The sequence below is a fragment of the Dama dama genome, chromosome 4, assembly GCF_033118175.1.
Source record: "Dama dama isolate Ldn47 chromosome 4, ASM3311817v1, whole genome shotgun sequence".
NCBI classification, from domain to species: domain Eukaryota; kingdom Metazoa; phylum Chordata; class Mammalia; order Artiodactyla; family Cervidae; genus Dama; species Dama dama.
In genome coordinates, this window is record NC_083684.1 from 60,429,453 (window position 1) to 60,446,390 (window position 16,938).

Here is a 16,938-nt window from a genome sequence, read left to right on the forward strand (position 1 = left end):
GTTGCTGCACGTGGGCTTTCTCTAGTTGTGGCTCACAGGTTCTAGAGCACAGACTCAGTAGTTGTGGTACAGGGGCTTAGTTGCTCTGTGGCACGTGGAATCCTCCAGGACGAGGGGTCGAACCAGTGTCCCCTGCATTGGCAGGAAGATTTTTACCTACTGCACCATCAGGGAAGTCTGAAACTCATTCTTTTTTTTTTTTTTTAATATTTATTTATTTGGCCATGTTGAGTCTTAGTGGCAGCATGCAGAATCTTTAGTGGCAACATGTGGGATCTAATTCTCTGACCAGGGATGGAACCTGGGCCCCCTGCCCTGGGAGTGCTGAGTGGTGTCAACCACTGGACTGCCAGAGAAGTCTGAGCCTCATTCCAACACTTCACCTAGTCAACACCCATGTTTCCACCTTCCGTCCCGTCTCAATTATCACTTATTTTTTCTTTTTAAAAAAATTATTAAAATAATGAATTTTAATACATTTTAATTTTTTAGGTGCACAGAAAAATTGAGCAGAAGATACAGAGATTTCTCATATAACCTGCACCCCGTTACAGGAACAGCCTCTCCATAATCAAAATTCTCCAACATCGGTTCTGATCTATGAACCCACATTGACACATCATTACCACCCAGAGTCCATACACTTTTTTAAAAGGACCCAATTTTACATAACCAGCAAGTTAAAGTGCTGAGGCTTGAATATATATATATATATATATATATATATACACATATATATATATATATATATATATATATATATATATCAAAACCTTATACTCCATAATCAAAATCCCAATTTATTTACAGCCAATCACCTTCCATTCGTATCTCAGAATAAAATTCTTTTAATGAGAGTCTTACATGCTCCTTTCCCAACCAAAATTGTACAATCTTTCCCATGAGAACAACTAAACATCTTCATGTCCTCCCCTAAATAAATCTCACCATCAGTCACAGTATTTCCAAACCTTGTCCTTGTTATAATTCTGGGTGAGTGAACACCATGCTTTCCCAAACGAATCCCCATCCTTGGTACATTCCCAGTAAATGAGGTGTCTGTACCAGAAGGGAAACACACATTTTGCAAAGTCTACAGAGAAGAGAGAAGTAATCAAAATAAGAACACTTTTCATTTTGTACCTTGTCTCTGTCATCACACACACACACACACACACACACACACACACACGTATGCACACATGTTCCCACTCCCATCTGCTCTGCTCTGTTCCACTATATGCATATGCAAACAGCATTGGTGAGGGATTGAGGTTCTGCTGAAAGGTTTCTTTTCAAGGTAACATGGTCGAAGCACTCAGATGCCTGGTGCAATGTGATTTTTCTCACTGTCAGAGAACCGTTCATCCCTTATTTCACAATTTAATTGACTGTGAATTCCCGTTGCAGAACCCTCTTGTGATCTCACCCACCCCCAGTGCCTCCACCCCAAGACCAACATCACCACCTTGAATTCCGAGTCAAGACTCTCACCTTCTTCAGAACAGTACTTCCAATATCCTTCGTAAGTTTCATTCAAGGAACACCACTTGTGTTTTACCTTGAACTGGACACAGTCATAGAAGATTCCATCTCTATAGTGGAATGGAAAGAAACACTTGCCCTCTAGAGAAAACAAAGATTCGGGTCATCCCTCTCTGGGACTGTTCATTGAGTTGTTATGTTACTTTCCTGCTAGGGGCTAGAAGGGGGTTTATACTCAAAAGTCAGAATCAGGACCCAATTTTATTGAGCAATATTGAGTCACACAATATAGTGGAGCTGTTGGAACTCTATTAATAAAGGTTTTTTTTCCCGCTTGTTTGTTTTATACTCCTACATCCATCCCACTATTTTCTATGGCATCAACAGTCTTGAAATTTTGCTCAGAATTTGACCCCGGTTCCAGAAATATATCTTAAGCTTAGAAACATAAATGTAGGCATCTATCTATTAAATGATTACCACCACCTCCCACCATATCTCTTTTCTTCATCCTCTTCCACCATCATACACCCTCATCCTCACACACACAAGCACGTACACACACAGCTATTTATACTATTATATTTGTGGTTTATTTCCATACCTGATAATATTAATATGTGGTATTTCTCAACCCCAGCACTGTTTTTGTTCATAATATTCCTAATTACTATTGGACATTTTTTTTCTATATTAACTTTAAACTCAGATATTTTTCTATTGGATTGGCAGAAATTAAAGTGCAGAAACAGACAGTGCCAGTGAAATTTCAGAGTGGTTTCTCCATCTTGTTTTTGTTTGTTTTGTTTCTTGGCTGCACCATATGGGATCTAAGTTCCCCGACCGGGGATCGAACCCAGTCACCTGCGTTGCAAGGCAGATTCTTAATCAATGGACCACTAAGGAAGTCCCTATATTACATTTTATGAAAGGAGAAATAAGATCATATTTTTAACCAGGAAAATATCCCACTGATATCCCTATTTTTACATTTTTTTAAAAAAGTATGCTTGTTAGCAGAAGTTTTCTGATCAACTTACCTTTGACTTCTGGAAGATGAGTTATAGTTTCTGAAAAATAAATTTGAAGTTGACATTTATTTCATTATTCCCATGTCTTTCATCCAAGAACATGGCATGATCTTCTACTTTTTTAGGAATTTGGTTTCTGTTCTTCAATATGATTATATCACTTACTTTATATAAGTCCCGCATATTTCTTCCTGATGTAACCCCAAAACATTTTGTGACGTTGATATAAAACAGAATGACTTCATTTTCTATCAGTGTCTAGTTGGTTCTTACCAGTATAGAGAAAAACTACTGATTAATGCACTGATAGGTCTATCTTCAATTCAGTCATGTAGCCTGATTCTCTTTCTAAAACTAGTCATCTACTAGTCTTCCTAAGGACTTTAAGTATACAACCATAATTTTGCCTGTTATGTTCTGCAGGCTTACAGATTATTTCCTTTTGAAAATAGCACATACATTAGAACCACCTCCTTCCAATGATTTTCATCAGTTCTATTTATAATAGACATCTCAGTGGTTTCCTGGTTTTAGTTGGAATGACATTAGGATTAAGGATGGTCATTTCAGCATGGTTAATAACAGTAAAAGAAAAGAGAAAAGAATCCAAAAGTGTCAGTCACTAAGGGAATTTTAAAACAAAATATAGCTTTATAACATCATACAAGCATCAAAAATGATGAGCATATAAATAGATATGGAAACAGTTACACTTTGTTTTCAAATGACAAAAGGCATTTTCTATTTCATTTCATTCTATAAGATGTTATCTTTGAAAAATAAAATCATGTTATAAAATTGTATGTAATGAAGATATTTGATGACCTAAAAATATTATCAGTAAAGCATACAGTAAAATTATGATTTCTCTCTTCTTTTTTCTTAACTATTTTTTAACATGGAATGTCCTTTATCTTATATACAAGGACATAATATAGCAGTTTCATGAAAAATATGATTTCTTACCAAGAAAAGAAGTACAGTATTCAATTGCTTCACATTTTACTGCAAAATTTTAAAAGACTTTTCAACTCACCCATAGTTGGTGAATATTTATCTGAAAGACACAATTTTAAACAAATTTTCAATTCACTAGATTTAGCCTTTAAAATAAAATAAAAAGAAAATACTTTACCAAATTATTCTAGTAAAAATAATATTTTAAAGGTAAAAATTCAATGTTTATTTCCAGTGGTGTTATTATGGGTGACTTCTAATTTTTCCTTTTGCTTTAACTGTACTTTCCAAATATTGTGAATAAGGCACAATTAAAGTTATTTTTTTAAAAAAGAAATTCAGCAGGCAAAAGTAAATGATTTACTTTTTCCACCTTCCCTACAAAATAAATCACACAATAATAGGAAAAATGTATTTTATCATTTCACCATTATTTCTTGTTTTGTTTTATTCTATTTCTTTTCAGTACTGGCTGCAAAGTAAAATTTGAAGCAACCATTTACTTAACTGTCTTAAAATGAGATCCAATTAGTTTTAGTGTCTATTAAAAAAGGATCTTTTCATTAATTTCACAGGTTTGTTGTGAAGATTAAATCAAAAACATATGTTTTGAGCTAACTGCCCAGAGAGTAGTTAGCAAGCACTTCGAATATGATAGCAATTGTACTGCAATGATAAGGCTTTCTCTTATTACAACAATCCTGATTATTTTCTACCATTAAGTGTAAGACTTATTTAAGCTTGCGATCTGATATGCTTAGTCGCTTCATTCGTGTCTGACTCTTTGCAACCCCATGGACTGCAGCAGGCCAGGCTCTCATGTCCATCCATTCGGTGATGCCATCCAACCATCTCATCCTCTGTTGTCCTCTCCTCCTGCCTTCAGTCTTTCCCAGCATCAGGGTCTTTTCCAAAGAGTCAGTTCTTCGCATCAGGTGGCCAAAGTATTGGAGCTTCAGCTTCAGCATCAGTCCTTCCAAAGAATTTTTAGGGTTGATTTCCTTTAGGACTGACTGGTTTGATCTCCTTGCATTCCAAGGGATTCTCAAGAGTCTTCTTCAACACCACAGTTCAAAAACATCAATTCTTTGGCACTCAGCTTTCTTTATGTCCAACTCTCACATCCATACATGACTATTGGAAAAACCATAGTTTTGAGTAGATGGACTTTGTCGGCAAAGTTATGTCTCTGCTTTTTAATACGCTGTCTAGGTTGGTCATAGCTTTTCTTCCAAGGAGCAAGTGTCTTTTAATTTCATGGCTGCAATCATCATCTGCAGTGAGTTTGGAGCCCAAAAAATAAAGTCAGTCACTGTTTCCAACCACAGTGCCTCAGATTTTCTTCTATAAAATGAGGACCAAAACTTTACCTACCCCAGGGGACTATTAATGGGGCGGCAGAGGATGAGATGGTTGGATGGCATCACTGATTCCCTGGACATGTGTCTGAGCAAACTCCCAAAGATAGTGAAGGACAGGGGAGCCTGGTGGACTTCAGTCCATGGGGTCGCAAAGCATGGGACATGACTGAGCAACTGAACAACAAGGGACTGTTAGGAGGAACAGATTATTACACATACAAAGTACTTAGAATGCTGCCTGAAACAAAGAACTTAATAGCCTGTAGCTGCTATTGTTACCAAGAATGTTCTAACTACTGAAATATTATCACCATCATCATCATCACCATCATTTCATCACAACTGTCATCATTAATAAGATTCAAGCCAATGTACAAGATACTGGGTTGGCCAAAAGACTTCATTTCAGATTTTTGCATAATATCTTATGGGGAAACCCGAGCAGACTTTTGTGGCCAGCCCAATACTTGTTTCACAGTATCACCTGTGTGCAACATAAAATTATAATGTGAGCCTCACTGCTTAATGCTAGAAATTTTTTCTTCCACTCACACAGAAGGGAGGGCATTAGACAATTCTTTGGAGTATGTGGAAATGCTTGCATGACACAAAGATTTTAAATATTTTTAAAAGGAAACCTGACCTAATCACAACAGCAAAGAATTATACAGCATTTGTGGTAGGAATGTAAAATAGTACAGCCCCTAAGAAGTTTCTCAAAAGATTCAAAATAGAATTGCCATAGGATCCAGTAACCCCACATCTGGGTATTTATCTGAAAAAACTGAAACCAGGATCCTGAAGAGATCTGCACTAGCACATCATATCATTGCAGCACTATTTACAGTAACCAAGACATGAAAGCAACCTAAATGTCCATCGATGATGAATGGATAAAGATGTGGTTCATATACAGAACAGAATATTTTTCAGCCTTAAAAGGAAGGAAATCTGGCCATGGGCAAAGATATGGATGAATCTGGAGGGCATATTATGCCAAGAGAAATAAACCAGACCTAGGGGGAAAAACACTGCATGATTCCACTTTATATCAAGTGTCTAAACCAGTCAAACTCATTCTGTGAATGTTGTCACTGCGGTTTACTCGCTAAGTTATGTTCGACTCTTTTGTGACCCCATGGACTGCAGCCACCCACCCTGGAGAAGGAAATGACAGCCCACTCCAGTATTCTTGCCTGGAAAATTCCATGGACAGAGGAGCTTGGTGGGCTATTGTCCGTGGGACTGCAAAGAGCCACACACGACTGAGCGACTAACACTTTGCTGAAGTTTAACTATTAGTGTTAGCCAGTGGGCGGTCCAGCCCCACAGGAGACAGAAATGGTAAGAGGCAACGGATGAAAATCCCAGAACTCTGGGTTCACATGGCATTTCAGGGTCTGCCCACCTGGACAGTCCTTCCTGCAAGTGACCCCACTGTCATGGGATCCCTGAGTACGCCTCGAAGCTTGTTCTAGTGGAGAAATTACATTTTGTGCATGGCACATTTCTCACCCTGGAACAAGATCAATCGGATGAGCCTTCTGTGAAGTCTGGCCAGGTCAGTCACATGTCCAACTTCAGGACAGGCAGATAGGTGATTTAGCTTGTTGTTGTTGGTCAGTCATGTCCAACTCTTTGTGACCCCATGGACTGTAGCCTGCCAGGCTCCTCCGTCTATGGGGTCCTCCAGGCAAGAATACTGGAGTGGGTTGCCATTTCCTTCTTTAGGGGAATTTTCCCAACCCAGGGGTCGAACCCATGTTTCCTGCATTGGCAGAAGAATTCTTTATCATGAGCCACCAATGAAGCCCAGGTGATTTAGCGCTTACAGTCTTCCTTCTAGCCTGTGAACTACTGGAGTGGAGGTACTCATGTCATTTAATCTCTGCTTCCTGTGCTCCTGAAAAATGGAAAGTGTTTGTTGCTCAGTCGTGTCCAACTCTTTGCGATCCCGTGGACGGTAGCCCACCAGGCTCCTCTGTTTATGCAATTTTGCAGACAAGAATACTGGAATGGGTTGCCATTCCTTTCTCCAGGGGATCTTCCCAACCCAGGGATTGAACCTGGGTCTCCTGCTTTGCAGGCAGATTCTTTACCATACAGGATCCAAAACCTACTATCTCATCGCTCCTAAGATGCTAAAATACTTGGCTTTTCATGTTCAAACATTTCCAATATCAGAATGTCCCCTTACACCTGCTGGCATCTTATTATCTGCAGATCAGGTTGCTATGGAGACGTGGTGGTTATGCATGCACTGAAGATGACAGTATTCAAGAAGTCAGCATCAAAACGAGTAGTATGGATGTCTGCAGCTCAAAAGAGAAACCCCTGGAGACAAGAATAGGCTTTCTTAACCTCTGGGTTACAAGAGGAGAGAGAGGCAGTGAATAAGCAACAGTTTCAAAGACTCAAAGTAGATCACCCACTACCTACTTGTTAAGACTGGCTCCCTGCCCAGGACCAATGAGTTTTAGTTGTTGTATGCATTGTTTCAGGAAATGCTGCCATCACTGAGATTCTGTGCAGCCAAAAGATAATGTTATATGGAAAAATATGACTTTAATAATTCAGAAGGCCAGACACAACAAGCGGAGAAATTTTAGGAACATCTTAACTAGCTTCTTTCACGTATAATCTCCTTCTTATGAATGTACAAAAGTGACATCTTGTAAAAAACCTATGTATAAGCAAAAGTGTTGTTTTTCAACAAGTGTAAAAAAAGTCTAACTGATAAGGTAGTACTAGTCATACCAAAAGCATCTTTTCCTTTTTTAAAAACAATTTAATCAATACTATGTTTGATTTATCTTTCCATGCAAAGATGACCTGAAGAATACTTGAAAGTAGTTTGTGCAAGATCATAGTTTTTTGCCATTCCATATAAAAGTTGTTTTGACAACTCTATGTAAGTCTCTTCAGACATGTAAGAAATGCACCCATAATGAAATCCCTTCTTTTATTGCCACTTTATAGCAGTTGAAGGCAACATGATTTTGGTAAAAAGAATTAAACAGTCTTTCCAAAAATTAGTTCCATTTTCAAAACATCTTCATAAGGCATTTAAAATATATTAGCATGTGAATTCCCTGGTGGAGCAGTGATTAGAACGCCGTGTTTTCACTGCCAAGGGCCCCAGGAACTAAAATTTCACAAGCCTCACTGTGTAGCCAAACCTTCCATCCCCCCAAAAAAACAAGACATAAGTACATAAACAAAATATATTAGCATGAAAGGAGACATGTGGTCATCAAGGAACATGACTTCTGTCAACAAAATTTTCTAATTCACATTCCTGTTCTTTGTCAAATCATCTTATTAAAAAAAAAAAAAGCCTAGGGCTTCCCTGGTGGTCCAGTGGTTAAGACTCCATGCTGCCAATGCAGAGGTCATGGGTTCAATCCCTGGTCAGGGAACTAAGATTCCACATGCCAAAAGAATTTTCTAAAAAAAAAAAAAAAAAAAAAGTTCATCAGTGGGTTGTGTCTATTTTATTTTCAAAAAAAAAAAAATTACAAAGAGTATCTTTTTCTTTCTGAGGGACCACGAGATAAAGATGGCCCTTACCCTTCATGGCGTCTCTGATTTGATTACATATGGCAGGAGAGGTTTTCAAATGTCCAGCCCCAGATACTGTCACACCGCTCCTCACCTCCCTGTTGGGGACCAGCCACACTGTGGAGCCAGGAGACTGAAAGCAACAGAAGCCCCACGGGCAGCGCCATGCTCCTCCCTCCAGGGAGCAGTGGTCCACCGGGGCGGACCCTCAGGAGTTTATAGCCACAACCCCTGTCCCCTCCCTGTCCCCTCCCCTTCATCCCTCCTCCTCTTTCTCCTTCTTCTGGTTTTCCATCAACCCCAGTCTCCTCCTTCCCCTTTCCTCTTCTCACCTGCCTTCTCCACCTTCACCTCCTCCTCTTTCTTCACCTTCCTCTTCTCTCTCTCTTGGCCCCAAAGCCAGACCTCCTCCTTTTTCATAGGAAGATACACACACAAACACACACGCAATAATAAGTTGGCATTCAATAAGACAAGGATTAGAAGTCATCACAAGGAATTTCCAGTTGTTTCCATGACAACAAGGATCACAGGAGCAGTCAGAGATTCATCCAAGTCTTGGACCTTACCGGTCTTCGAAAGCCAGGGCTGAAGAATCCCCTGCAGGATGCCAGAGAGGCTGGGGGAAGCAGGTTTGTTTCAGGAATACAGACATCTCAGTGTACGCTCCGTGAACCTTCGGTGTGAGCCAAGGTTCTCTCATGGCCCTTGATAATCTAGCTAATGAGTTACAGGTGACTGCAGTTCTGGGAATGAGCAATGCACCATTTATGGTCACTTACATCCCACAACTCTGAGAAGTAAGGTTAATTGGTCAGTCATGCAGTGAGCAGTACAAACTTGGACTCAGTTATAGTAATTGTTGCTTTCTCTTCTTGTTCGTAAAAAAACCAAACAAACTACTGGCAGCGCTAGTGGTAAAGAATCTGCCTGCCAATGCAGGAGATGCAAAACATTTGGGTTTGATCTCTGGGTCGGAAAGATCCCCATGAGTAGGAAATGGCAACCCACTCCAGTATTTTTGCCTGGAAAATTCCATGGACAGAGGAGCCTGGAGGCTACAGTCCATGGGGTTGCAGAGTTGGACACAACTGAGCGCATGTGTGTGTGTGCGCGTGCACACACACACACACACTTCCCTTCATTCTGGAAAATTCTCAGACTCTAGGAGCTTCATTATCCAGCTGAAACCTGTCCACTTCCTTGCAGCTCAATATCCAGGAACTCTTTCTCCTCTGTTCATTAATATTCTTGTCTAAGATCCCAGCCCCCGCAAGACCCCATTAATATATCCATGGTTGAATTTTATGAGCCTCATAGATATGCATGAGATCCCCTTGGGACATCATTAACCATGGGGTTATCCCACCCAAACTGCCCCTGATTGTAACCACTTACAGAGAACCCTCCTTGGGGGAACTGCAGTCTCATCCTACAGACAGGTTGGAGCCAAAACAATCGGGCCAGTCCCCAGATAATCCAGCGATTTTGGAGGCAGAACCTTAAAGAGGGCTCACGGAGAGAGCTAGGGTGGAAACGACTCTCTCAAAGGTATACCTCAACCTAGAAACCCGGGACGGTATGAGAATCGGGACCTGGGGGCCCCCACAGCAAGGAAGGGAGGGGTCTAGAGCAGCGCTGTCCACTGGGACAAATATGATGTGAGGTGTTTATATCATGGTGGTCACATTGATAATAAGAAAAATAAGAAGAAACAGTGCCATTTAAAAAATAATAATTTTGTTGAACCATGATATCTAAAAGATCACCTTAACAGGTCCTCAACATAATATTGATGAGATACTTTACATTTTTTTACACCCTGCATCTTCAGAGTCCAATGTTTTATACTTACAACCTATGATGATTCGAACTCGCCGCGTTTCAAATGCTAACGGGCCACAAGTGGCCACCACATGCAGCTCTAGAGCTCTGGAAATGAAAATCCAGAGAAAGCGGAGGAGGAAGCCTTGAGGGCAGGTCAGGAGTGGGTGAAATCACATTGTGTGAACAATGTCATGCTAAGGAATGCTGCCTTTACCCTGACTTTGGGGGAAAGAGACGGAAGAAAAGGAAACTAGCCTAGACAAATTGCCTGCTGAGTTCCTGCTAGCGGACGAATAGCTTCATGGTTCTGTGAGTCTTTGCATTCACTCCTCTAAGGTAAGGTTCACTCTTTCTGTTTGATGAGGGAGGAAGCTGAGATTCAGAGAGCTCTTTCCGAGGTCCTGTTCTCCTCCCTCCAAAGGCAGCCTGAATCCATAATAGAAGAGGGGTGTGTGTGTTTGCGGGGGAGACTTATGTGGAGGTTTTGTTTCGGACATGGAGTTATTTGCTGCTGAGAAGTGAAAGAACTCGGTATTTTGAAGGTACTCTGCACTCCGGTGGCTTTATGCTCATAAGCTCCCTTAATCCTCACAATAGGTGTCATAGTTGGGTTATTATTTCCACTTGACAGATGAAAACATTGAAATCTGGAAGTCAGAGAGGTGAAATGACCTTTCCAAGGCTACCCAGTAGACAAATGGAAGAGGTGGGCTCTGAACCCTGATTGGTTGGGTGCCATTCTTTTCTCATTGCTCCGCTGTGATATTTTTGGCTTAAGAAAACCAGAGAGCAGAGGCTGTAGGCTAGGCTGTTCCCTGGCCTCCCACTCAGCACCTTAATACTACCTGGTGTGGCTGTTCTTGTTTTCCACCTTGGGTGATAGATACAGATGTCTCAGATCTGACTGTTGAAGTCAAAAATGGTGTACAGTTCCTTTTGGTAGCTGCCAAATAAACAATATAAATGGTAGGGTTGTGTAATAGTTATTGAATGAATAGATAAAAGGATGGATGAAGAAGAGATGGGGAGATGGAAGGATGGATAATGGACAGAAGAATTGAAGGATGGATGGAAGGAAGGATGGGAGATGAATGGAAGGATGGATAATGGACAGATGGGTGGAAGGACTGAAGGACAGATGTATGGATGGGAGGAAGGATGGGTAGATAGATGGAAGGATGGATGATGGATAGATGGACAGAAGGACTGAAGGAAGAATGAATGGATGAATAGATGAATGGAAACAGGTGAACAGATATTAAGAATACAGAATATCATTAAGTAGGGAAAGCATTTGCTAGACAGTAACATTCTCTGAAAAGTTTGGGAGACAATAAATAACAAAAAGGAAAAGAGAGAAGAAAATCTTAAAATATTCCCAAAGTAAGTTTTCTTAATTAACTAATTGCGGCAGATCTTGCTTGGAGTCACTCTGCCAGTGATCAGTCAAGTGTCCACACGGTCTCTTAATCGCTATGAAATGCTGGCTCTGAGGAAGACTCGGGTATTCTGCCTTGCCCTATAGATGTTCCGTAAATTTGGTCCCTAAGAGCTACTTTATAAAGTCAATCCACCCTTAAGCCAGCTATCTATGTAGATTTGAGATTTTGTCATTTTAAATTTGTAATTTTGTAGTTTTGCTTTTCTGCATAGCTCTTCTATGTTTTCTTTCCAAGTCTTAATTACTTGCATGTCTGTGTATATATGTATATGCAACGTGTACATATTTGTGTATATGTATTTAAATATCTATCATGTGTCTGCCTGCAATGCAGTAGACACGGGAGATGCGAGTTTGATCCCTGGGTCAGGAAGATCCTCTGGAGGAGGGCATGGCAACCTACTCCAATATTCTTGCCTGGGAAATCCTATGGACACAGGAGCCTGGTGGGCTATACAGTTCATGGGGTCGCAAAGAGTCAGACAAGACAGCTCAAGCACCGGCAGCATAGACTATGCGTACATGTGTATGCATGCATGTATATAACCATATTATGTATGCACACAGATACAACATGTACAATTTTTGTTTTTAGTTAAGAAAACCATGTATATGGTAGATGTACCATATACATCTAAGGTAACAATTTACATGGGAAAAGTCTCACATGTGCACTGGGCTGTTTATTTCCACTTCTCAGAGTTGACCAATATTAACTGCTTTCTCGCGTGTCCACTCAGGAGAATTTCTGTGCAAGCCCACGCAAAACACAATTGCAGTGTCTCATGGAGAACCACAAGGCTCTCAGTGGCTGATGCTCTTTCCCTCCCTTGGCCCTCAGCGTGGCCTGGTCACATGGACCTCCTTCTGGTCCCTAGGAGAGCCCTCTCTGCTGTCTTTGCTCTTACTGTCCCCTTGCCTGGGATGCTCATCCCCACGACTGTGTAGCTGACGCTCGGTTGCGACTCCAACCTCACCTTGGTCATGCTCCGAGGGGACCTCCCTGATTGCCTAAAGCAGACACCTGTCAGGCACCATCTACCACAGCCCCCTGCTTATTGTCTTCATTGCACTTATTCTGAAATGATTTTGATGATTTTTTTTTTTATTGTGGTAAACTGCACATAACCTAAAATGGACTTTTTTGGGGGGGGATGCATCATATGGCTTGAGGGAATCTCAGTTCCCCCACCAGGGATCAAACCCAGCGCTGTGAGTGAAAGGGTGGAGTCCTAATCACTCCCCGTGGATATCCGGGGAATTCCCTAAAATGGACCATTTTAAAATGGACTAGTCAGTGGCATTAAGTACATTCCCAATATTGTGCAACCATGACTCCCATTTTGTTCTAGGATTTGTTTATCATCCCAGATGGAACCTCTATTCCTTTTTTCTCTCTCCCCCATCCCAGTAAAATACTAGGCTTTAAAAAAAAATTATCTTCACCTGTGCAGGTGACCACACTATATCGTGGATGCATAACAAATGTGTAACAAATGAGTAAATGAACATCTGAGTGAATCAAATAGTGGATATAGATATTTTTACATACACTTGGAATCACACTGTCCACTATTGTCTAGAACTTGGACTTTTCACTTAATACTGTATTTTTTCAGCAGAATATACACATCCAATTCATTCTATTTAAAAGTATCTCAGGGTTGGCCCATGTGGGTAAATCAGAACTCACTGTACCAGTTCTCTCGCGTTCACTATTCATCTTGTTTCCAGTCATTGCTATTAGACAAAGTCCAGATGTTTTTGAACATTATGGTCTCCTGTAATTGATGCTTCTCCAGCAAACTTAATGAAATGTGACCCTTATTTGAGGAACAAAAGCCAGATTCACAAGAGATTTGGGGGGGATGGTAGGGTTGGGGAAGCTGACAATCTTTGAAAGGTTTGAGGTATATTGGTTTGGCAGCTGATAAGGTCATGATAACAGGGTGTTAGAGGAAGCAAGATGTAGATTAAGAACAATCAGTTCAGTGTGTGATTGAAATAGTAGCTTTGAAGTCAGACTTTGAACTGTACAGAGAGTGTCATGATGGTTAGGGTGAGCACCTCTTTGCATCCTTAATTCTTCAACCAACCTAAGGTGGTACCCCATTCTCAGACTTGTTTCCCTTCTGGTCAAAGCTGGGCAGTCTTTCTGGGCTCCAGGCAGAGTGGTTAGTAACAGTCACAACTATGGTATCTTAAAGTTAAGAGAGTCTTAAAGTCCGAAGTTGCATTGAATCCTCTCATGAAACTTGGCTCTGAGATAAGTAATAAAGCTGGTAATTAAACTTGTAACTCAGTTGATAATAAAGTGGTTATCACTCACTGGCATTATATATGATTTGAGCTCTGGGCAATTTGAAAGGGTGAGGTTTGTGTCTTTGTAGCAGTATTTTTATTAGAAAAGAGTCCATTGGCCTTTAACATCCGGCCCTTAGTCATCTGCTGTTGATGAATTATGGGTTTTAGGGTCTCATTTAAAAACCTTTTCCTGATGCATGACAAATGTCATTGGTACCTACTCATTTATTTGTTTGTATTTAGTTTTGCTGTATTATTTATTTTCCCAGCATTTTTTTCTCCTTATGATTATAATATTCTTTAGTATTAAGCCAAGGCATTGATCATGTATCTGTCTCCATAATGAATTAATAAACTAATTTCCAAAGGAAAAAAAAAGAAGAAACTTGGCTCTGTAGAAATGCACCCCCAGTTTGGTTTGACGATGAAGCACATAGCCTCTTTGGGTTGCCTGGTTTGAGTTATGTGTCTACTTTCATAGGTCATCACTGTATATTTCCATGCCTATTTTTCTATCACACAAACTAATAATAGTTCTGCCTCCTGGGGTTTTTAATCGAGTTTTTTACAATTAATTTTTACTTATTTATTTTTGGCTGCCCTAGGTCTTTGTTGCTGCGCTCGGGCTTTCTCTAATTGCTGTGAGCGGGGGGCTATTCTTCACTGTGGTTTGCGGGCTTCTCATTGCAGTGGCTTCTCTTGTTGTCGAGCACGGGCCCTAGAGCTTGGGGCTCAGTAGCTTTGGTACACCGCCTTAGGTACCCAAGGGATGTGGGATCTTCCTGGCCCAGGGATCGAACCTGTGCCCCCTACATTGGCAGGCAGATTCTTAACCACTGGACCGCCAGGGAAGTCCCACCTCATAGGGTTTTATGATAATTAAATGCTAATTAAACAAAGCACCCAAAGTTATGCTTTGCACACAAGTGCTCAGTACATATTGACCTCTGTTATTTACTGAGCTTATTTATTGAGCTCATGTAACAAGAATTCTGCTTAGGTGGTCTCATCTCATTCTGAAAACAGTCCAACGGGGTAAATTTCAGTAGTCCCATATATATACCAAGACCCTGAAAGTCAGTCACTACCCGTATCACGTCCAAGATCCCCTGGATAAGCTGGAATTCACGTCTGGACCATCCTTTGTCAAAGCCACAATGATAAATATATTTAGCAGTTGTTAAAACAGATATTATGAGAGGCGAAATGCTCAGAATCACAAAGCCAGCTTATGAGGAGGACTAGGGTTGGAAATGATCTTTCCTGGACATCTTCCAGGATGACTGACTCAGATGGGGACAGTGATGACGAAAATGATAATGACTCATATTTACTAAGCACATTTTATGGTGTTCAAAGCCTTTTGGGTCTGTATTAGTTCCCTATGGCTGCTGTAAAAAAAAAAAAAAAAAATTCATCCAGCTGAAAACAACGCAGATCTAGTCTCTTACACTCTGTAGGTCAGAAGACTTGCTGGGCTGCAATCAAGGTGTTGGCAGGGCTGTGTGCCTTCTGGAAGTTCTAGGGGAGAAGCCATTTCCCAGATTTTCCAGCTTCTAAAGACTTGCCCCTCTGTAGGACTTCCCTGGCAGTCCAGTGGTTAAAATCTTGCCTTCCAATGCAGGGGATGCAGGTTTGATCTCTGGCTGGGAAAACAAGATTGCACATGACTGGGGGCCAAAAAACCAAAACATAAAACAGAAGTGATGTTGTACCGAACTCCATAAAGACGACCTGCCTTCCTTAGCTCATGGCCCCTTCCTGACATCACTCGAACCTCTACTTCCCTTGTTCCATCTGATTTCCTGCCTCCTCCTACCTCCCTTAAAAAAACAGGCATTTATTTATTTTTGGCTGCACTGGGTCTTCACTGCTCTATGAGGGCTTTCTCTAGTTGCAGTGAGCAGGGGCTACTCTCTAGCTGCAGTATGTCGGCTTCTCACTGTGGTGGCTTCTCTTGTTTCGGAGGACGGGATCTAGACACGTGGGCTTCAGTAGTTGCAGCTCTCCACGCCAGTACTCTTGACTCTAGAGTGTGGGCTCAGCAGTTGTGGTGCCCAGGCTTAGTTGCTCAACGGCATGTGGAATCTTCCTGGACAAGAGATCGTGTCCCCTGCCTTGACAGGTAGATTCTTATCCCCTGCACCACCAGAGAGGTCCCTGCCCCTCTCTTATAAGGACTCTTATGGTTACTCTGAGCCCACCCAGATCATCCAGGGTAATCTCCCCATCTGAAGATCCTTAATGTAATCGAAATCCCCACCGTGTACTGCAACATATTCACGGGTTCTGGGGATTAGGGCGTGGACATCTTTGGCGATGATGAGAATCTGGATATTAGCATCTACTAACTACCTCACCCTGACTTTTGGAGGCAGCAGCAATTACCATCATTGTCTCCATTTTACAGATGAAGAACTGGGACCAAGAGCCTTGAATAACTTTCTTTTTTAATTTATTAGGGTATAGTTGCTTCCTAGTGTTGTGTTAGCTCTGCTGCACGGCGAAGTGAATCAGCCATATGTATTTACAATCACCAGGAAATAGAAGCAAATGTCCACCGACAGACGACTGGATGAAGAAGATCTGGTGCATAAACACGATGAAGAACTTTCTTAACATTGTAAAGGTTCTAAGAGGCAAAGCTTTCCAACCAAGTTCAGGCCTTTAACAGCATTCCAAATTCTGCCTTTGGGGATATCTTAGTATATAGGCCAAAGATGATTAATTAAATTTGAATCTTGGGAAAGGGGGTTTGAAAGGAAAACTTGAGGTGAATGAATTAATGGAGGTATAGATATTGGAGAGTATGGTGAAGCAGAGATATAAGCATGAAATTGTAGGTGGTAAAGAGTTTAGAAGAAGTGGTTCAAATCTGTCTCTCCCCCATATTCACAAAGGGTAGTTATTATCTTGCTTGTACACCCTCCATCATTTGCAAAGTACTTTCCAACATCTATGGCTCTTATCA

General features: G+C 41.0%; 1 protein-coding gene across 1 annotated transcript; it reads right to left on the reverse strand.

The window, feature by feature from the left end:
* Positions 1 to 805: 805 nt before the first annotated feature.
* BSPH1 (binder of sperm protein homolog 1) lies at positions 806 to 9,071 on the reverse strand. Its single transcript, XM_061136071.1, has 5 exons — positions 8,965 to 9,071; positions 3,553 to 3,573; positions 2,526 to 2,555; positions 1,495 to 1,626; positions 806 to 1,093 (listed from the first exon to the last, which is right to left on the reverse strand). The coding sequence occupies exons 2-5, from the start codon at positions 3,554 to 3,556 to the stop codon at positions 951 to 953; spliced, it is 309 nt and encodes a 102-aa protein (XP_060992054.1). The 5' UTR covers positions 3,557 to 3,573; positions 8,965 to 9,071; the 3' UTR covers positions 806 to 950.
* Positions 9,072 to 16,938: the final 7,867 nt, after the last annotated feature.

Coding starts and splice junctions, on each gene's coding strand:
- BSPH1 (XM_061136071.1), bottom strand. Junction 1,627..2,525: donor TCATCTTCCAGAAGTCAAAG/GTAAGTTGATCA, acceptor TGTTTTCTCTAG/AGGGCAAGTGTTTCTTTCCA. Junction 1,094..1,494: donor GAAGTACTGTTCTGAAGAAG/GTGAGAGTCTTG, acceptor TCTTCTCTGTAG/ACTTTGCAAAATGTGTGTTT.